A 23,580-nucleotide genomic window follows, 5' to 3' on the forward strand; every position below is an offset into this window, starting at 1 on the left:
TCAGAGGGGGCGGTTCTCGCTGGTGCTACCCGGGTTCTCGCTGGTCGACCCGCTCCGTCTCTGAGACCGCGGATGTCGCGGCGTCCAATAGGAAAGCTTGAGGTGCAGGCGTAGTGTGGCGCGCCGGAGTCTGCCGAGTGTGAATATTTTGTTTTTTCACAGACTTTGTGAGTAAGGGGTAACCCAGCTCAGGCGCTGAATGCAGGGTGGCTGCGTGTGGGCGAAGTCCAAGCCTGGGCCTGAGCCCTCGGCCCCTGCGCTAGCCGTGGGTCAGCTGCACAAAGATAGACGCGCCGAGCAGGTGAGCGTCCCGACTCCGGAGTACCCGGCGGCGGTGCTTGAACTCCTAGCGGTGGGAATCCAGGAGTTAGCCGGCAGCGTGGCCGGGGCGCAGGGCAGCGTCCTGCCCAGCATCCATGCGCTGCTGTTGCTCGGGAGAGAGGGTCGTGTGGCCTGGTAGCAGCCGGGAGATAAACCCTCACTTCCTAGTAAAAGTCGTTTTCCGAATCGCGGGCGGTGCTGAGGAGAGGAGAGAGGAGGCGAGTTGGGTTCTAAGGGGTTCAGAGAAAAGGGTGTGGCGAGAGAGCTGTTTAGTCGTGGAGTCCTACGCAGTAATCCCTCCCGGGAGAGCAAGGAACGGTCCGTTTGCGGGCGGTTTCCTGGGTCGCCGGCGGAGCTGGAGACGGGGCCCCACCTGCGTGCCGCAGGCAGGGGCTGCCAGCGGGGAGAGGCGGGAACCGAAGTCATTAAAGGGCCTCGCTCGACCCCTGGCTCTGTCACTCCTAACTAACCTGTTTATATGAGGGAAATGGGGAAGGGGCTTAAGGCCCCCGAATGCGGTGTGATCCCATGCACCTTAACTGATCTCCCCCAGCTCCGGCTTGTCTAGACATCGTGAAATCACTTAGCTTCCTAGAGGTGGTTGCCTGGATTGGCTTTGGGGTAATTTCCCAGCCTTGACAGCGATGTATGTGTATCTCACTTTAAGCGATATATCAATATATCTCATATGTACTCTAGCCAGGGAAACATTTCTTGTATTCCCTCAGCAGAGGCTGGCATCATATCATTTATTGAATATCAGACACTTTGGGACAAATTGTATTCCATGATTGCATTTGATTCCCCAGCAAATTTACGAATTATGTATTATTAATTACCATTTTACAGATGAGGAAACTGATACGGGGTTTGGGGCAGAACTGAGCCAGGATTTGAACCCAGCCCTGTTGGATGCTGCACCCTTTGACGTTAACCTTTACGTGCTACTGACTCTGCCAGGGAGGCTCCCGTCCCTATTTGCTGACATTTCACTTCTAAGTGGTTTCTTCTACTCCATACTCAAGTGTATCCATGGTGCTGGTATTAATTAAATTTCTGGGGCAGTGAGACAGTCCCATAAGTTCAACTTTCTTTAATTCAAGTGAAAAAACCCCTGAGTTACTTAAAAAGAAGCAGCAGGGTCTGGCACACTTCTGTGCCATTGTATTTGTTGAGTGAGCGAATGAGTGTATTTGAGTAGATAGATGCACCTATTAAATCCCCAATTTAGTGTGAATCAGATTATTGAGGATGAAGGTGGGACTGCAGTGGAGCATGAAAATAGGTATTCATATGATAATTTAAAATATTTATTCTTTAAGTATTTAAGTTATTTGGAATCAATTTTTTGTTTATATTTTTGATGGTGGCCTCAATTTTTTTGAACCTGTCTAGTAGAACTTTATTTTCCCTTGTAGCACAGCTTTTTTGTTTTTGTTCATGTTTTATGTACTTTATAAAATATAACCAAATTATTTGAACATGAGAAATCTTTTGTTTCTGTCTGTGAGTATGAGTCCCATGGTAGTGTCCAGTCCTGAAGTAATCATTTTCCAAACCAAAACTGGGTCACATGATTTGAGAATGCAAGATATCTGAAATTAGAACTGACTGAGATTTTCTGAAGTTGACTAATAAAATGCCTTCCTACACGTTTGTTAAAGAACTTAATTTAAAGCTGTTCTATAAGGCTTTTCTTACAATGTGAATGAAATGCTGTTGAAATTAGATCCTGTAGCAAAGTCATCTCTTCTGAATTTGAACATTTAATGCCTCTTTTGTCCCAAGAACTGTTAACTTTTGAAGATTCAAAGATAAATAAGCCATCAAGAAGCTTCTATTTTCCAAGTAAAGAGCGAGGGAAGGGGAAGACATCTATGTGGTACACAGGTGGTTTGCTATAATGGAGTGGCATGAATGAAATGCTCTTGGTGTACAGAACAAATTTTATCAGGCCTAGGGGTGTCTTCAAAGATCAGGTAACATTTGTTCTGAGCTGAAGGTCCTTTGGGGAAGGAGAAGAGCACAGCAAGCTTGGGGAGCAAACAGCGTGAACAAATGCCAGAGTAATATCTAGGCATGATGTATTTGGGAACCCTTCTAATGTTGGATATCTAATTTGTCCTGTTGCCTGAGAATAATGTGATGGACCAGGTAAACAGTTGGATATAAGTTGAAACTAAGTCCAAACAAGCCAATAGAAAAATGAGCAAAAGACAGTGGAAAAACATGGCCAATTACCATAGAAAGAGATGTTCAGTTTGATGAGTCATCAGGGAATTGCAAATCAAGACCACAGTGAAATGCAATTTTTCATTCACTAGATGGGTTAAAAATTTTAAAATGACAATAGTAAGTGTTGCACAGAATTTCTTAAAACACTAGTAGGAGTATAAAGTGATTCAACTATTTTTGAAACAAAACTTTGTCATTGTCTTGTGAACTTGAAAATAGATTCACATTTATGCTGAACCAGCAATTCCACTCCTGGATATTTACCTGAGGGAAATGATAGCACTTATGTACATGGTGCGTGTTTACTAAAGTTCTTGGTAGAGCTCTTCACAGTACCAAAAACAAACCAGCTGCACATGGACAAGAGACTGGATGAATAAATTACGGTGTGATATAATTTGGCAGTCAGAATGAACTGATAAACACAGTCAATTCATGGTGGTCTACAATACATGAAGACTTGTGGCTTTATTTATTTGGCAAATATATATTCTAAACTAATATATGGTTGAAGCTCACCTGTGGGAGTCCTGAGGAATTAACTGAGCATTGCTGCCTTCCACAGAAAATTCACATTTTCTTCTCCTTTGGGCTGGATGCTGCTATCAACCTGTGACCATTTTAGCGCCCTGTGGGTGTCCCAGCTTGTTGAAGAGGCTCATATTCTACTTCGCCTCCTTACAGATTTATTCTCCATTGCAACCCTAGAGTGGATGCTTGCTTACCTCTCACCTTCAGTTGTTATTTCACTGTCCTTTTATTTTTTATTTTTTGTTCTTTGATTTTCCTGATTTTCTTCTGGCCATGATAATGCAGCGTTTGTGCTAGAAGGTTCATTCAGATTGTGTAGATTGCCAAACTGCTGTAAGTGGATTTCACTAACTACAACATTTGAATTTATGTGTTTTCCCCGACTAGTCTGTGAACTCCTTGAAAGCAAGAATCTGATTCATATGTGTACCCCTAGAACCTCGGACCTAGAATTTGGAATACTCATAGGCACTTATTAATGTTTTGAGAAAATTATCTATTTGATAATATGTTAATAGATCTTCCTAAAATGAGTTGTTTTCCATATATTTTCATTTTCTGAAAAGATTTTATACTATGATAATTATCTGTCCCTTAAATTTATTAGTAAACCATTTGCCTTGACCTGCCCTGGAGGTTATGTTTTGGTTATCTTTTCAGATTCTTTTTTTTTTTTTTTTTTGCGGTATGCGGGCCTCTCACTGCTGTGGCCTCTCCCGTTGCGGAGCACAGGCTCCGGATGCGCAGGCTCAGCGGCCATGGCTCACGGGCCCAGCCGCTCCGCAGCATGTGGGATCTTCCCGGTCCGGGGCACGAACCCGCGTCCCCAGCATCGGCAGGCGGACTCTCAACCACTGCGCCACCAGGGAAGCCCCTTTTCAGATTCTTTAACCATTTTTATTGGTCAGCAAAGTGACCTGACAGGTGGAGAGAAGGGCTACCTTAAATATCATATGTGGAATATTAAAAACTAATAAACAAACAAAAATTGTAGTTGATGTTTACCCTTAGTAATTCTTTAATAACTGGCATTAAACATTATGATAATGATTATATTCTGATAATAAGAAATAAGTTTGCTTATTATCAAATCCAAAATTCTACCTAAATATTTTTGTACTTACATACATAGATACCTACGTATTTTGTATTCTAAGGTTATCTTTCACAAAACTCTTTTCCTTGAGCTCACTCAAATAATAATGTACCAAAATCCGAACAACTGTTTTACTATCTTGAAGATTATAATCGTGTGTAACAATAAGTACTTGGTTTCTAATACTTCCTTATGGGATATATGAAACTTGATTAAAAGCAAGCTATCTTAGAGATAAATTTTATATTAATCTTACAATTTGCTAAACCTTTGAATTAGGCATTCTAGATATATAAAAAAGAGATACTTTTGGGCTTCCCTGGTGGCGCAATGGTTGAGGGTCCACCTTGCCGATGCAGGGGACGTGGGTTCGTGCCCCAGTCTGGGAGGATCCCGCGTGGGGCCCGTGGGCCATGGCTGCTGGGCCTGCGCATCTGGAGCCTGTGCTCCGCAATGGGAGACGCCACGGCAGTGAGAGGCCCGCGTACCGCAAAAAAAAAAAAAAAAAAAAAAAGAGATACTTTTATATTTTCAAATAAATACCTGCAATTCTGCATCATCTTTACTCATCTTCATTATCATAATCATTGCAGCTAAACTCTTGGGTTTTTGTTTTGTTTTGTTTTGTTATTTATTTATTTTTGGCTGCATTGGATTTTCATTGCTGTGTGCGGGCTTTCTCTAGTTGCAGCAAGCAGGGGCTACCCTTTTGTTGCAGTGCATGGGCTTCTCATTGCGGTGGCTTTTCTTGTTGTGGAGCATGGGCTCTAGGCTCCCAGGCTTCAGTAGTTTTGGCACGTGGGCTCAGTAGTTGTGACTCGCAGGCTCTAGAGCACAGGGTCAGTAGTTGTGGCACATGGGCTCAGTAGTTGTGGCTCGCAGACTTAGTTGCTCTGCGGCATGTGGGATCTTCCCAGACCAGGGCTCGAACCCGTGTCCCCTGCATTGGCAGGCGGATTCTTAACCACTGCGCCACCAGGGAAGCCCTAAACTCTTGTTTATTCACTGAAGAATAAGATAAAGAAACTGGAGGAAGGTGCTGCCTGAGTTCAGCCTTTTTAGGAAATAATTTTCTTATAGTTTTGTTTCTCTGCAACTTATAGTGGTTTTATATTTTTAACTTAATCTGACAGTTAGCTTTTAAAAGAATTCAGTCCACTGTCACATTTAAACAACTATAAACATGATTCTTTCTTTCCATCTTTATGTTTTTCTATTGCTGTTCCTTTTTGCTATTTCTACTGGTTTTATCACAACACTGTGGCAGACATCACTGGCAGACATCCATTATCCATTCTCCCGTTTGTTCTTAATACCAGAACCTAAATTTTTGGGGGAGTGATATGCACTCAGGAGAAAAACTGTATTTCCAAGGCCCCTGTGGTGAGAGGAGGGCCGTATGGCTGGTGGAAGCTGTGGGTGGAGCTTCTGGGAACCCTGACTAAAAAGGAGGGTAACTCAGATGAGAGATCCTTTGTAGTTCCCTTTTCCTCCTCTTTTTCTACTTGGAGTGTGGGAGTAATCATGGCACTTCCCGGGCCGGGGCACGAACCCGTGTCCCCTGCGTCGGCAGGCAGACTCTCAACCACTGAGCCACCAGGGAAGCCCTATTCTCTTCTTTATATCCCCTGTCAACTCCAAAGATTTGTTGAGATGATTTAGCACTTTAATTCTAGACTATTTTGATTTCTCTTGCAGAGTGACTTTTTTTTTTCAAGAATCGTTATTTAGCATTTATATTACAAATTCCCAATCACTGTATCATTATCTACTCAGACTTAATTATATGTACATTGCAGGAATCATAGTTCACTACTATTTGTTCTCTTCTTCATCTTCCCCGATTTTGAAGTCTCTATTCTGATATTTTTTTCTTTTTCTTTTTTTTTTTTTTTTTACTTTTGGCTGCGCCAGGCAGCATGCAGGATCTTCCCCAATCAGGGATTGAACCCATGCCTCCTGCCGTGGAAGCACGGAGCCCTAACCACTGGACCGCCAGGGAAGTCCCCTGATTTATTTTTCAACTGAGTAGTCCTTTTTGAAGAATTTTCCTTAGGTGAGGTATGTGGGTAATAGAGTCTATGAAATTTTGCAGCTCTAGGAATATCTTTCCTTCACCCTGACTGGTAAATGTTACCTAAATGATATATAGACCCTTAAGTTGTAGCTCTTTTTTTTTCTCAGAAGCCTGGATAATGTTCCATGGTCCATCAGCTTCCAATATGCAGCTAAGAAGTCCCATGCTCGTTCACTGGCCTTTATTCATTTATTATTTGTGAGATTTTATTTTTATCCTTGGAGTTCAGTCATTTTACCAGGGTATGTTTGAAGCTATTTTGTTCTTGTATTCCATTACTGTGGTAACTCCTTTTCAATCTACTGACTCAACTTATTCTTCACATTAGGGAACTGCTTTCCCTGAAGCAGAGCCTAAGACAGGGCTTGGGTGCAGACGATTTACTGAGGGAGTGCTTTTCAAGAAAACGTGAGGGCACAGTGGAAGTTGTTTCCAAGGGCAGGTAAAGTCTAGCCTTGGTCTGATCCACAAGAGTTTCTGGAGAGGGAATTATAACTCTGAATTGTCCCATCTTAAAGCAGAGGCCACAAAACATGTATAATATAAACATATTTTAAAATTTTCTGAGGTAAACATATTATTTTTAAAATAAGAAAAAATTATGATTAAATATTTTATTGTGGTATGATCAAACATGGTTTTCCTATATTTCCTGAGCTTTTTTGGTGTTGCTCTGGATTATGTCAATTTCTTTCTTTTTCTCAGTTTTATTGAGAAATAATTGACGTACATCACCAATGGTTTGATTTGCCTATATTGTGAAATGATCACCACAGTAAGTTTAGTTAAGAACCATCATCTCATATAGATACAATAAAAAGATAAGAAATCCTCCTCACGATGAGAACTCTTAGGATTTAGTCTGCTAACAACTTTCCTTTGCAGTTGAATTTGAACAACTCAGAGGTTGGAAGCACCAACCCCCATGCAGTTGAAAATCCTCCTATCACTTTATAGTCGGCCTCCTCTTTCGGTTCCAAATTTGTGGATTTAACCATCCACAGATCATAGTACTGTAATATGTATTTATTGAAAAAAATTCATGTGTAAGTGGACCTGTACATTTTAAACCCATGTTATTCAAGGAATAACTGTATATCATCCGGCAGCGTTAACTATAGTCATCATGTTGTACATGATATTCCTAGTACTTATTTATCTTATAACTAGAAGTTTGTACCTTTTGACCACCTTCCTCTAATTCAGCCTCCCACCACCCCTCTTCTATAGCCACAGATCTGATCCCTGATCTCTTTTTCTGTTTTCTGTAAGTTTGGTATGTTTGGTTTTTTTTGTTTTTTAGATTCCACATATAAGTGAGACCATTCAGTATTTGTTTTTCCTGTCTTATTTCACTTAGCATAATGCCTTCAAGGTTCATCCGTGTTGTCACATGTGGTAGGATTTCACTGTTCTTTATGGCTGAATAATATTCCATTCTTTATCCATTCATCCATCAATGGACACTTAGGTTATTTCCGTATATTGGCTATTTCAATAGTGCTACTATGAACATTGGTGCAGATATCTTTTCAAATTAGTGTTTTCATTTCCTTTGGATATATTCCAAGAAGTGGAATTGCTGAATTGTATGGTAGTTCTATTTTTAATTTTTTGAGGATACTCCATATTGTTTTTTATAGTGGCTGCTCCAATTTACAATCACACCAACAATGCACTAGGGTACCCTTTTCTTCACGTCCACACCAACATTTGTTATCTCTTGTCTTTTTTATGACAGCCATTCTAACAGGTGTGAGGTGATATCTCATTGTGGTTTTAATTTGCATTTTCTTAGTGACTAGTGATGTTGAACATCTTTTCATGTACCAGTTGACCATTTGTGTATCTTTGGAAAAATGTCTATTCAGGTTTTTGACATTTTTTATTTGAATTAGTTGCTTTTTTGATTTTCAGCTTTATGAGCTCTTTATGTATTTTGGATTTTAACCCTTCTGAGATATACGGTTTACAAATATTTTTCCCATTCTGTAGGTTTTCTTCACTTTGTTGAGAGTTACTTTTGCTGTGCAGCTTTTTAGTTTGATGCAGTTCCACTTGTTTATTTTTTGCCTATTAGGTGTGATTTACAAAAAAACCCATAACCAACACCCATGTTAAGGAGCTTTTTTCCTACATTTCCTTCTAGGAGTTTCATGGATTCAGATCTTACATTTAAGTCTTTAATCCATTTCATGTTAATTTGGGGGAGTGGTATAAGATAGGGATCAATTTTCATTTTTTTACATGAATACCCAATTTTCCCAGCAACATTTATTAAAGAGATTATCATTTCTCCACTGAGTATTCTTGAATCCCTAGTTAAATATTAGTTAACCATTTATGCTTGGGTTTATATCTGGCTCTCAGTTCTTTTCCATTGGTCTGTTTGTCTGTTTTTATGCCAGTACCATACTGTTTTAATTACTATAGTATTATAGGATAGCTTGAAATCAGGAAAAGCCTCCTGCTTTGTTCTTCTTTCTCAGGATTCCTTTGGCTATTTGTGATCTTTTGTGGTTCCATATAAATTTTAGGAGGTTTTTTTTCTATTTCTGTAAAAAATGGCATTGGAATTTTGATAGAGATTGCACCAAATCTATAGATGGCTTTTGGTAGTATTGACATTTTAACAATATTAATTCTTCCAGTCCATGAATGTGGGATACCTTTCTATTTATTTGTCTCCTTTTGATGTCTTTCATCAGTGTCTTACAGTTTTCAAAATAGAATTCTTTCACCTCCTTGGTTAAATTTATTCCTAAGTATTATGTTGTTTCTGATTCTATTGTAAATAGGATTAACTTCTTTATTTCTTTTTCAGAAAATTTGTTGTTTGTGTATAGAAACGCTACTGATTTTTCTATGTTCATTTTATATTCTGCAACTTTACTGAATTCATTTATTAATTCTAACAGTTTTTTGGTTGCGTCTTCATCTGCAAGTAGAAAAAATTTTATTTCTTCTCTCCCGATTCGGATAATTTTAATTTTATTTTCTTGCCTGATTGCTCTAGCTAGGACTTTAACCTTTCACCACTGAGTATGATGTTTGCTCTAGGCTTCTCATGTATGGCCATTATTTTGTTGAGATATGTACCTTCTGCACCTAATTTGTTGATTGTTTTTATCATAAACAGTTGCTGTATTTTGCCAAATGCTTTTTCTGCCTCAGTTGAGATAATCGTATAGTTCTTTTCTTTCATTCTCATTGGGGGATTTTTGATTACGCAGTCAATATCCTTACTAGTAATTGGTTTATTCAGATTTTCTGTTTCTTCCTGACTCTGTCTTGGTAGGTTGTATGTTTCTAAGAATTTTTTCACTTCTTCTACGTTGTCCATTTTGTTGGCATATAGTTATTCACAGTAGTCTCTTATGATCCTTTGCATTTCTGTGGTATCATTTGTAATGTCTCCTTTTTCATTTATAATTTTGTTGATTTGGGTTCTCTCTCTTTATTCCTTGGTTAGTCTAACTAAGGGTGTGTCAATTTTCTTTATCTTTTCAAAGAACCAGCTCTCAGTTTGGTTCATCTTTTCTGTTGTTTTTCTGTTCTCAGTTACATTTATTTTTGCCCTAATCTTTATTATTTCCTTCCTCCGGCTAATTTTGGGCTCAGTTTGCTCTTCTTTTTCTAGTTCCAGAGGCATAGAGTTAGAATTTTTATTTGGCTTCATACAAAATGGATAGCAGAACCTAGTTTCTTATGCTAGTCACATGGCAGGCTTTTTTTCCCTTGGTCTTTGCATAGTAGAATGTAACTGTTAGCAATCTGGACAATATAACTTTTACACTGTTGGAGTGAAAGATATGAAGGAACCATAGAGGAAATGATAGAAGCAATAATATTCTCAGCTTACAAAAAAGGAGATCGAACTTAAAATTCCTATGTGAAGTGGCCTGAGATATCTGTAAGGACATCGTAACATTTTTTTTCTATTTGATTTGATACCATATACTCATATTACTTTGTTAACTATTTTTAAGATCCATTTTGAGAAACAGCAATTTATAATTTTAGTGAGAGTAATGTAGTAATTACCCAGAAGCATATAAAATTTCCCTTTTATTGTTATCTGTGAACTGTTTATAAAGAATTTTAATTTCTGCTTGGACATTAATTATCTCTACCAGTGCATATTAATATTTCAATATTATCTCCAATACTATCTCATAGGAAAGATACAACCCAGTACAGCACCTTCAATCTGTCTAGGTCTTTTCAGAAAGCCATTGTCTTTGATAAAGTTACATATATTCAGACCCACTGAAAGACTAATTCCTGGTGTGTGGTGAATTGGGGTTTTTCAGTGAAATTTGCTTCAGTCACCAACCAAAGAGATTGTTGCCAGGAAGAAACAAATGAAGCCATGGTTTTAGTTGGAGATTAATTTGAAAGTCATGCCACATTAAATGCCAAGTATATATCCAAGTTTTGAATTCTAGAAGGACATTGTGCATGCATGGGGAGAGACAGAGAGCAAATTCTCTAGTGTCTCTTCTTATAAGGGCACTAATCCCATCATGAGTGCCCCATCCTCATGACCTCATCTAACCTCACTTTCCTCTCATAGGCCTCATCTTCAAAAATCATGATATTGAGAAGTAGAGCACCAACATATGAATTTTGGAGGTCACAAATATTCAGACCATAATACATGCCTTGTATGTTCAAGGAATACCCAGATGGCCAGTGAAGGTCAAGCAGAGTTGGCTAAAGAAAGACTGGGAGGAGATGCGGTCAGAGGATCTGTTGCCTTAAGATACTGGAAGGGCATTGCCCTTTATTCTGAATGAGATGGGGATCCACTGGAGGATCTTAAGCTGAGGAGTAATATGATCTGACTTATAATTTAAAAGAGTTAGTTTGTTGGTGGTGAGGAATATAAACTGTAGGAGGCAAGAATACAAGAGATGATGATAGTTTGGACCAATGGCAGTAATTTGATTCTAAATGTATTTTGAAGGTAGAGCCAACATATTGGAAATTAGAGAGGAATTGGATGTAGGATATAAAAGAAAAAGAAGAATCAAGGAGGGCCTGAGAGAACTTCCCTGGTGGCACAGTTGTTAAGAATCCACCCGCCAATGCAGGGGACATGGGTTCGAGCCCTGGTCTGGGAAGATCCCACATGCCACGGAGCAACTAAGCCTGTGTGCCACAACTACTGAGCCTGTGCTCTAGAGCCTGTGAGCCACAACTGCTGAGCCCGCATGCCACACTACCGAAGCCCATGCACCTAGAGCCCGTGCTCCGCAACCAGAGAAGCCACCGCAGTGAGAAGCCCACGCACCACAACAAAAGAGTAGTCCCTGCTCACCGCAACTAGAGAAAGCCCATGTGCAGCAATGAGACCCAATGCAGCCAAAAGTTAATTAATTAACTAATAAATTTTTTGAAAGTGGTATTATTATTAACAACAACAAAAAAGGAGGGCCTGAGAAAGTAGAGTGGTAGAAGAGTAGAGTTATAATTACTGAGATGAGAACGACTTGGGGAGGAGCAAGACTGGAGAGAGGAGCTGAGGAAAACAGTAGTGCAGTTTTGGACATGAGAAATTTAAAATATGTATTAGACATCCAGGTGGAAATGTCAAGTCAGCAGTTATATATAAAATTCTTGAGGTTAGGGGAGAAGTCAAGGTTAGAAATATATGTATTTAAGTGTTATCAGCATATAGACAGCATTTGGAGTCTTGAGTTAGATGGAGACCATCTCTTAACTCATAACTCCTTTTTAAGAGCAAAGAAACCTTTTCAGAGATCCCTAAAAAACCTTCCCACATGTCTCACTTGCCAGAATAAAGTCACATGGCCATGTCTTAGCTCATTACAAAGGCAATGGGACCATTGCAACTGAATCAGTTAATTAGGAGTCACCTCCTGGAGCAGGGGAGGAGCCAAGCCTCCCAGAAGCTCATGTTAGCATGAGGATTAGCAGATAGCTGTACAAATTGTGGTTCTGCCAGGAAAAAGGAGGGATGGGCCTTATAATCATTATAGATGTCTTTCGGAGCAGAGATCAAATTTCAGTGGCAGCTTTTAAAGGTCTGGCATTTTCCTCCTTCTTCCAGCAGGTGGGAGTATTTCCAGCAGTCTTTCTCATATCTTCTATATTGCTTACCGATACCACCTCCTCTTCAGCTTTCTTCTGCTGCCAAAGGAAAGTGAAAGGAAGTGTGACATGTTACAGTGAAAAATAAGATACTTTTTTTTACCCGTGTGGCAGTTTATTCTGTATTAAATATTTTCATGAGCTAATCTCTAATGGATATCTCACTTTAGTAAATTTTATTAATCCATCAATTTTGACATAAACTAAGCTGGGCTTATTTTTACCTTGACTGAGTTGTTTTGATAGTTAAAAAATAATGGATGTAAATTATTTAAATAACTTTCTGCAAAATACTTTGCTATGAAATCAAAGCTTTAATTACTTACCTTAATTTGATTCTGGAAAAGCTTACAGAATCTTAGATACCTAAGTATGAAATTGTCTTCTCTTTACTTTTATCTTCTAATTGTTGCACTATTGTTGCACTAGTAATACAAAATTCATTTTGTGTGCAAAATAGTTTTCTGTTTCATATATAAATTAGACTAATACAGTTTCTTGACAAAAGAAGAGACTTAATTGCATTACTCACAGTTCAAGCACTCCTCCCACATTGTAAAGAAGATATACAGATAAATATTCATTGTACACTTTCCTTATTATCCACTTTCTTTTCTGTGACCCTCATACTCACAGAACAGCTTTGCACTGGGCCAATAATGCCATTTCAGGCTAACTACCTTTCTCTTTCCCTCACAAACTTGGGCAACTCCTGCCATCTCAGGTCTTTAACTGTTTATTGCTCAGTTAAAGGATCTGAGAGCCAATCTAGTTATGGTGTAAAGGAAGAAAATTAAAGACAACATTCAATAGTAGATTTCCACTTCCAAAATAGTAGGGTAGATGTAGTTTGCCATGTTCCTCCTGCTAAGTACACCAAAACCCTGGACACTATATATAAAGCAAATAAAAGAAGACTCTAAAAGGTGGAGAGAAAAAGACAGATTGACAAGGGAACTCAGAATCCAATGAACAACAAAGTGGTGAGTTTTCTGGGTTTTCTTCTTGGCCTGTAGATCCCAGTCTTGGAACTGCAGAAGCTAGGAAACTGGAAACACTAACAAGTGCAGACAAAACAAGCCCAACAAAAGCCTGCTCTCTCTAGCTGGAGGAAAGGGAAGCTTAACAAGACAGAAAACTTTTAGACAATTACAACTCTCTCCAGCCAAATACCAAAGAAAAACTGTAGTCTCACCCCACCTCTACCAGAAAAGGAGCTTGGATTTCCACCCTTGCTGGGCTGTAAGAAGGCATGAGTGAATAACCTAGACTCCTATTTCTACCTGGCAGTAATGAGGCTATGTCTCTCCCTTTCCCTGCCAGAGTGATGTCCAAAGAAGCCAGATAAAACAGAAGGTTAATATAAAATTCAGAGTCTCATAGTATAATATCCAAATATCCAAATTTCAATAGAAAATCATGTTATACCAAGAACCAGAAAGGCCTCAAACTGAATGAAAAGATAATCAGTAGATGCCAACATTGAAATGATAGAGATGTTAGAATCATCTGTCAAATATTTTAAAGCAGCCATCATAAAAATACTTTAATGAGAGGTTACGAACACACTCGAAACAAATGAAAAAATAAAATTTCTTCAAAGAAATAGAAGATAGGAAAAAGAATTATACAGATGATTTGTTGGAGCCGTGAAACTATTCTGTATGATACTATGTTGGTGGATACTTGTCAATGTCTAAACCCATAGAATGTACAGCATCAAGAGTGAACTGTAACCTGTAGACTTTGGGTAATAACAATGTAAATTAGGCTCACCAGTTGTAACAAATGTACCACTCTGTGGTGATGATGCTGTGAGGTTGATAGTGGACAAGACTCTGCATGCTGTGTGATGGCCATGAATATATGGGAACTCTCTGTATTTCCTGCGCAATTTTGCTGTGAATCTAAAATTGCTGTAAAAAAATAGTCTGTTAAAAGAATCCAATGTAAAATTTAGAACTAAAAAATAAATTAATTTAAATAAAAACTCAGTGGATAGGCACAAAATCAAAATGTAGAGGAAACAGGAAAGAATTAGTGAACTTGAAGATGGAACAATAGAAATTACCCAATCTGAATAATAGGAAGAAAACAGAACAAGAAACAAACAGCCTCAGGAACTTGTAGGAATATAACAAAAGATCCAACATTTTTGTCATTAGAATGTCAAAGGAGAAGAGAAAGGAGGGCTGCAAAAGTATTCCAAGAAATAATGTCTGAAATGTCCCAAATGTGGCAAAAGACATAAATTTAGATTCAACAACATGAGTAAACTCCAAGGAGTATAAAACCCCCCAAATCCTACCAAGGCCCATTAAAGTCAAACTTCCAAACACTAAGGACAAAAATTATTGAAGGCAGTGAGAGAGAAGTGACAGCTTATATATAAGAGAAAACTATACCAATGATAGCACATTTCTCATCAGAAATTGTGAAAGCCAGAAGGAAGTGCCACAACAATTTTAACATGCTGAAAGAAAAGAACTGACAACCCAGAATTCTGTATATAGCAAAAATGCACTTAAGGAATGAAGGGTAAATCAAGACATTCTCATTAAGGAAAACTAACAGAATTTGTCACCAGCAGACCCACTCTAAAATAATGGCTCAAAGAAGTTCTCTAAACTTAAAGGAAACAATGAAAGAAGGAATCACAGAACATCACAAAGGAAGAAAGAATATGATAAGCAAAAATATGAATAATTACAATAGACTCCCTTCTCTTGGGCTTCTTAAATTATGTTTGATGATTGAGACAAAAATTTAACATGTATCTGGTGTGATTCTAAATATATGTAGAGTAAATATTTAATAAGATTATATTATGAATGGGGAGGGTAAAGAGATATAAAGGAGGGTCAGGATTCTGTACTTCATTTGAACTGGTCAAACGATGGCACCAGTAGACTGATAAGTTATGTGTGTATATAACACCTAGAGCAACCATTTAAAAAATTATATAGAGAGATACACTCAAAAACATTACAAATAAACCAAAATAGAATTCTACAAAATGTTCAAGTAACCCACAGGAAGACAATAAAAATGAAACAACAAAAACAGAGAACAAGTAGAAAACAAACATAAAAAATGGTGGACTTGTTCCCTAACATATCAATAATTACATTAAATGTAAATGGTCCAAGTAAACAAATTAAAAGTAATCTTGGCAGAGTGGGCTTGAAAACATGACTCAGTTATATGATGTCTATAAGAAACTCATTTCAAATATAAAGATATAGGCAAGTTGAAAGTAAAAGGATGTAAAAATTTATATCACACAAACTTTAATCTAAAGAAAGCATATATGGGCTTGCCTGGTGGTGCAGTGGTTGAGAGTCTGCCTGCCGATGCAAGGGACACGGGTTCGTGCCCCGGTCAAGGAAGATCCCACATGCCACGGAGCGGCTGGGCCCGTGAGCCATGGCCGCTGAGCCTGCGCGTCCAGAGCCTGTGCTCCGCAACGGGAGAGGCCACAACAGTGAGAGGCCCACGTACCGCAAAAAAAAATAATAATAAAAATAAAGAAAGCATATGTGTCTATATTAAAATCAGATAAAGCGGAATTCAGAGAAACGAAACAAAACCCACCAGAGCCAGAGGGATATAATGTAATAATAAAAGGGTCAATCCACCAAGAAGACATATCAATCCTAAATGTGTATGTATCTAATAGCAGAACTGCAAAATATGTATAGCAAAAACAAATAGAAGGGAAAGGAAAACTAGACAAATCTACAATTATACCTGGAAATTTCAGCACCCCTTTTTCAATAATTGATAGAACAACTAGCCAGAAGACCAGCAAGGATATAGAAGTCAACAACACCATCAAGCAACAGAATCTTATCAACATTTATAAAACAGTCCTCCCCAAAATAGCAAAATACACATTCTTTTCAAGTGCCCAAGGAACATGTACTAAGATAGACCATATCTTGGGCCGTAAAACAAACATTTTTTAAAATTTAAATCATACAGAGCATGTTCTCTTGCCATCATGGAATCAAACTAAAAATCAACAGCAGAAGGAAAACAGGAAACTACAAATGTTTGAAAATTAAACAACATACTTCATTGTTCTCTTCAAAAAGGAAACCTGAAAGGAAATAAAAAGGGCATTGAATTGAAAGAAAATGAAAATATATCAAAGTTTATTGGATATAGCTAAAGCATTGCTAAAAGGGAAATTTATAAATTAAATAAACTATTAGAAAAGGGGAAGAGCCTCAAATCAATAATCTAAGCTCTCACCTAGAAAAAGAGTGAAGAAAATCCGAAGGAGACAAATATAAGGAAGTATTAAGGGTAAGAGCAGAAATCAATGAAATTGGAAACAGAAAGACAGTACAGAAAGTCAATGTAACCGTGAGTTTTTAAAAATTTTTATTTTTTTAATTTTTTAACTTTGGCCACACCACGTGGCTTGTGGGATCTTAGTTCCCCAACCAGGGATCGAACCTGGGTCCACACACTGAAAGCCTGAGTCTTAACCACTGGAGCACCAGGGAATTCCCCGTGGATATTTTTAAAGATCAATAAAATTGGTAAACTTCTAGCAAGACTGATAAAAAAAAGAGAAAAGACACAAATTACCAATATCAAGAATAAAATAGGGTTAGCCCTACAGACTGCACACACTAGAATCATGGTAAGGGAACAAACTCTATACACATGAACTTGACAACTTAAATGAAATGGGTCAATTCCTCAAAAAGTACAAACTATCACAGATTATCCAAAATGAAATAGATAATGCTAATAGACCTATAACTATTTTTATAAATTTATTTATTTTATTTATTTATTTTTGACTGCATTGGGTCTTTGTTGCTGCATGCAGGCTTTCTCTAGCTGCGACGGCGAGCAGGGACTACTCTTAGTTGTGGTGCATGGGCTTCTCATTGCAGTGGCTTCTCTCATTGCAGAGCATGGGCTCTAGGTGCGCAGGCTTCAGTAGTTGTGGTGTGTGGGCTCAGTAGTTGTGGCTCATGGGCTCTAGAGTGCAGGCTCAGTACGTGTGGTGCATGGGCTTAGTTGCTCTGCAGCATGTGGGACCTTCCCAGACCAGGGCTGAAACCCATGTCCCCTGCATTGGCAGGCAGATTCTTAACCGCTGCGCCATCAGGGAAGCCTGGACCTATAACTATTAAGGAACTTGAATTTACACTTTAAAAAAGTCCCCCAAAAGAAATATCTCCAGGCCCAGATGGTTTCACTCAAGAATTATACAAAACATTAAAAGAATTAATGCCAATTCTAAACAATCTCTTCTAGATAATAGAAGAGAAGGAAATACTTCTTGACTTATTTTATAAGCCTAATATTATCCTGAGAAAGAAAGAAAGAAATGGAGAAAGGAGGGAGGGAGAGAAGGAGGGAAAGGAGGGAAGAAAGAAAGGAAGGAAGAAAAGGAAGAAAGGAAGGAAGAAAATTGCAGACCAATATCCCTCATGAATATAGAGGCAAAATTCCCTATTAAAATATTAGCAAATATAATTCAACAATATAGAAGAAGAATTCTACATAATTAATTAGGTATATTCTAAGGAAAAAAGGATGTTTCAGTATTTGAACATTAATGTAATCTATCATATCAACAGAAAATTGCATAATATTATTAATAGATGCAGAAAAAGCATTTGACAATATTCAAGATCCATTATGATAAAAATTCTCAGAAAATAAGGAATAAAAGGAAACTGCCTCAATTTGACAAAAATCATCTACAACAAAACTATAGTTAACATTACACTTGATGATGAAATACTGAATTCTCCCCTTCTCTTCCCCAAGACTGAAAACAAAGCAAGGTCAAAGTTATACTATTCAAAATCAATATTAATTGTATTTCTATGTACAAGTAATGAATACATGGACACCAAAATTTTAAATATAACACCACTTCTAATCACTCAGAAAATGAAATGCTTTGAAATCTAACAAAGCACATATATTACTTGTATGCTGAAAACTAGAAAACTCTGGGGAAAGAAATCAAATACAATCGAAATAAATGGAGATACACGTTCATGGACTGGAATATGCAACATAGTAAAAATGTCAATTCTTCCAAAGTTGGTATACAGGATTAGTGCAATTTGTATCAAAATAGTGGCAAGATTTTTTGAAGACATAAACAATATTATCTTAAAATTTATGTGGAAAGGCACAGGAACTAGAACAGCTAAAACAATTTTGAAAAAGAAGAAAAGTAGGAAGAATCAGTCTACCTGATTTCAAGACTTATATAGGTACAGTCATAAAGACTTTGTTAAAGGCAGAAAGATAAATCTATACATCACTACAACTGAACAGAGAATCCAGAACTAAATCTTCACAAGTATGATTTTTTTAACAGCTTTATTGAGGTATAATTGCTTTACATGGTTGTGTTAGTTGCTGCTGTATAACAAAGTGAATCAGCTATATGTACACATATATCTCCATATCCCCTCCCTCTTGCATCTCCCTCCCACCCTCCCTATCCCACCTCTCTAGGTGGTCACAAAGCACCGAGCTGATCTCCCTGTGCTATGCTGCTGCTTCCCACTAGCTATCTTTTTTACATTTGGTAGTGTATATATGTCAGTGCCACTCTCTCACTTCATCTCAGCTTACCCTTACCCCTCCCCGTGTCCTCAAGTCCATTCTCTACGTCTACATCTTTATTCCTGTCCTGACCCTAGGTTCTTTTTTTTTTTTTTAGATTCCATATATATTTGTTAGCATAGAGTATTTGTTTTTCTCTTTCTGCAAAAGCAATGCAACAGAGGAAAGATAGCCTTTCCAACAAATGATACTGAAGCAATTGGACATCCATAGGCAAATAAAGGAATGAATGAGCGAATGAATGAATAACGACTCTCCATCTCAGTCTCACTTAAAATAATTAACTCAAAATGGATTATAGACTTAAATGTAAATTTAAAACTATAAAACTTTTTTTTTTTTTTTTTTTTTTTGCGGTATGCGGGCCTCTCACCGCTGTGGCCTCTCCCGTTGCGGAGCACAGGCTCCGGACGCGCAGGCTCAGCGGCCATGGCTCACGGGCCCAGCCGCTCCGCGGTATGTGGGATCCTCCCGGACAAACCGGTGTCCCCTGCATCGGCAGGCGAACTCTCAACCACTGCGCCACCAGGGAAGCCAGTATTTGAAGAGCTAGTAGTTGGCACTATCCAGAAGTGATCAAAGAAACCAATCCTCATAATCAGGAATATCAATAAATCCCAAATAGAAAAATAAAAATAAATATCAACCTAGAAACTTTTTGGTAGAACTGTAGAAGCCAGAAGACAAGAAGACTTTAAAAACCTCTAGAAAGAAGAGACAAAGGATTCATGATTAGACGGATGACTTCTTAACAGGAACAGTGGAAGCCAGAAGATGGCAGAATATATCTTCAAAGTACTGTCACCCTAAAATTGTATAGCTGTTGAAAAATGTCTTTAAACTTATAAAACAATTCTTAATTTAACTCCTAATAAGAGCAATGTAATTAGAAATCTGAAATATCATTTCTCACCTATTAAGTTACCCAAAGTCTAAAAGTTTAACAACACATTCTGTATGAGGGGCTGTGAAGAACCAGGTAGTCTCACATATTACAGGTGGGAGTGCCTCACATGAAAGGCCAAAGTGGGTAAATCTAGCAATATACACAGAAACTATAGCTTGCATTTACTCTTTGACCCAAATAACTCCCTTCTGGGAATTTATTTCTCAGATACAATTATACAGCTATAAAATAATGTATACAAATTACCCATTTGAGCAATATTTGTAGCCAAGGATTGGGAAAAAATCATGTTCAATAAAATGAGACTGCCTGAATAAACAATAAAAAATCTACCTGATGAAATATTATGCAGTTATTTAAAAAATAAGAATGAAGATCTCTATGTACAGGTATGAGCATAGTTCTAAGATTTTTGTCATTAAATGATGTCAGTAGACAAGAAAAAAGGTTAAAAAATAATATATATTCATCTATGCTTTTAAAAAGCTGGAATGATTAAAGCAAAATTAAAAATTGTTACCTGCATAAGGTTGGTAGAACAGAATAGAGGGGACAACGATTAGAATTAAATTGTGTAGATCATTTTTATATTTGATTGTTTCTTACTGATTTGTAGGTGTCTTAAGGTAATCTGCACATGTTAACCCTTTGGCAATTATTCGTGCTACAATTATTTTTACTCTTTTTTATAGTGCACTTGATGAATAGAAGTTCTTATTTCTAGTGGAGGAGAAAAAAACTAGCTTTCCCATTGTGATTTTCACTTTTTTGTGTTGTTTTTAAAAATCTCAGCCTCCTAAATATTCAAGAACAGATTATTTCAACCTTATATTCAATACAAACTCTTCCAAAGAATAAAAAAAAGAAACAGTACTCCTCAACTCATGTTACGAGATTGACACCAAAACCTGGCAAAGGCAGTACTTTCTCATATTATAAAGATAAATTACAGACCAATATCACTCAAAACATAGATGCAAAAATCCAAATGAAATAATAGCAAACCAAATCTAGCAATGTATAAATAAGAAATAAATATATATCATGACCAAATTGGGTTTATTTCAGGATTCAACTATTCCAGGAATAGTTCAATATGGTAAATATAATATTTTTCATGAGGAAATTAATGATATAATTTCCTCATGAAAAAATAAAAGTAGAAAAAAACATTTGATCATCTCAATAGATAAAGACAATACAACTAAAACATCGTTTATGATTAGAAACTTGGGAACCTAGAAATAGAAGGAAATGTCATTAACATGATTAAAGAATCTAAAAAAATAAAATAAAAACTAAACTCCTACAGTGAATTTCATACTTAATGGCAAAATGTTAAAAATCATTATCTTTAAAATAGAAAATATAACAAGATATGTAGTGCTAGGTGAAAACAGTAAGTAAGAAAAGAGAGAAAATAAGTGTATAAAAACTGTCTTACCAACACACCTAGGCAAACTAAGGTGCACAATCTTCTGAGATCTATTAGGAACAATACAATAAAAAAAAGAGAAAAAAATCATTTAGTAAATGATGTGCTTTCATATATAAAAAACTTTAATCTACAAACTATTAGTATGTAATAAAAGAACTTAGCAAGGTTGCCAATATGAGATCAATACAAAAAATTTTTAATTTCTATCTATAAACAATGAGATTTTAAAAACACAACTTACAATTTACTTGCAGTAACAAACATATAAATATATAATAGTTATGAATAATTCTAATAGTGTACAGTATACTTATGTTGAAAATAATAAAACTTCATTTAGATGCATCAATAAAGATGTAAGTAAAGGGACCGAGCATGTTCCTGAGTAAGGAGGCTCAGTATACTAAAGATGTCTAATACCCCAGATTGACCGTGTTCATAGATATTAACCTTGGCACACACTATGCTCTAAAAATACTGTGGAAGAAATTTCTTTTTTTAGAAGAATATTTTAAGTGCCTTTCTAATTTCATCTATATCCTAAAATAGTTTGCATTCCATCCAAGTGTAATAAATGGGAAGGGGAAAATAAAAGAATACAAGTTCTATGTTGGTGTGGAGAGAACATTAAAGTTGATTATAAACTACGAAAAGTGTCAGGAGTTAATACTCATTGGGAGATTAATATTGAAAACTTATAAACCACCTTATAATGCTTTGTGCTTTTCAAATTACTGCAATATCTACTTTTGCTTTTAATTCCTCAAGGTCTTTTAAAATATTTATTAAATTTTGACTGCACAGTTCTAGGAGATGGAGATACAGAAATGAATAAGACAGCTCAATTCCTTGAATTCCTACACCTTAAGTTCTAATGGAGGAGGCAAATTAATTAATTAATAAACAAGATAATATCAAATGATGATAACTTTTATAAAGAAAGTAAAGCAGAGTAACATAATAGAGAATGACTAGGGGAGTGAGGTGTCTTTTAAACTGGTTAATCACAAGAAGTGTCTTTAGGAGGTGCCATTTGAGCTGAAATCTGATAACAATAAAGATAGCAGCGTCAGAGAGTTCCCAGCAGAGGGAACAGTTGATGCAGATGTCCTTAAGTGAGTGGAACTTAGCAAGGCAGAGCGGGATAGGTGAGGAGACATGCAACTTGGCAAGACAATTACCATGTAAAACAGTGGTTCTCAAAGTATGGTCTGTAGACTCCTTGGGTAAGGCACTTTAAAGGGTCACAGAGTTAAACTTTTCAAAAGAATACTAACATTTTATTTGCCTTTTTCTCTTTGTTGACATCAGTGTTAATAGTTCAGAAGCAATGGTGGGTAAAACTACTATAACCTCAGCACATCAAGGTAGTGATACCCAGACTATACTAGTATTATATTCTTCATCCATCACATATCATTTGCATGACTGAGTTGCAAGCTGAACTAGTCACCTTTTTATGGAAAACATTTTTACTTGAAAGACAAATGATGGTTATTCAGATTTGAATGTTTGCAGACATTTTCTCAAAAAGTAAGCCAAGTGAGACTGTCACTTCAAGGAACACAACTGACAGTATTTGTTACCGATGATAAAAAGTCATGCATACAAGTAAAAATTAAAATTTTGGAAAACTTGTATCTGCTACCATGAGCTTGACATCTTCTTGATACTTGACTTTTCTAATGAGACCAACAGTGACACGACAAATGCGATATTTTGATACTGTATCATGCGATGTGTTAAAATTTGAAAAATCTGCAGAACTCAGTGAAACAGTATTTTCCAAATTAACTGATTCATGATGTTAAAAATCATGCATGTGTGAAAGATTCAATCAAAGTGCATGATAGCTCAATAGATTTTAATATATCAGGGTATGAAATTTCCTTGATATGGTTCCAGATCTCAAATTTCAACTAACCTTTGAGAAACTATCACTTGTCAAGTTTGGGTATAAAATCAAAGGATATCTGAAAAGGTTATGAAAATACCTCCGCCCCCCCCCCCCTTTTTCAGCTGCATATCTATGTGAGGCCAGATTTTCTTCATATACTTCAACCAAAACAACAAATTAAAACAAATTGAATGCAGAAGTAAATATAAGAATCCAGCTGTCTTTTATTAAAGAGACATCAAGGAGATCTGCAAAAATGCAAAACAAAATCACTCTATACATCAGCTTTTATTTTAAGAAAATACAGATTTTTTTCATGAAAATATATTTTTATTGAAGTATAATT

At 36.9% G+C, this 23,580-nt stretch overlaps 2 protein-coding genes across 2 annotated transcripts in view; both read left to right on the forward strand.

Moving 5' to 3' along the window:
- The first annotated feature begins 127 nt into the window (after nt 1-127).
- Nucleotides 128-23,580, forward strand: part of GUCY2C (guanylate cyclase 2C) — a 108,799-nt gene continuing 85,346 nt past the window's right edge. Inside the window, exon 1 of the mRNA XM_030841351.2 lies at nt 128-301. The gene's annotated coding sequence lies outside the window, so the exon portion shown is untranslated. The remainder of the gene's footprint in view (nt 302-23,580) is intronic.
- Nucleotides 200-460, forward strand: LOC138842863 (histone H2A.J-like). The gene has a single exon (XM_070046550.1). It carries the CDS (start codon nt 200-202, stop codon nt 458-460), a length of 261 nt encoding a protein of 86 aa, XP_069902651.1.

Source organism: Globicephala melas, chromosome 10, assembly GCF_963455315.2.
Source record: "Globicephala melas chromosome 10, mGloMel1.2, whole genome shotgun sequence".
In the NCBI taxonomy this organism is placed as follows: domain Eukaryota; kingdom Metazoa; phylum Chordata; class Mammalia; order Artiodactyla; family Delphinidae; genus Globicephala; species Globicephala melas.

Bases quoted from the DNA above. Each gene is read 5' to 3' on its own strand.
- LOC138842863 (XM_070046550.1), top strand. From the start codon at position 200: ATGCAGGGTGGCTGCGTGTGGGCGAAGTCCAAGCCTGGGCCTGAGCCC.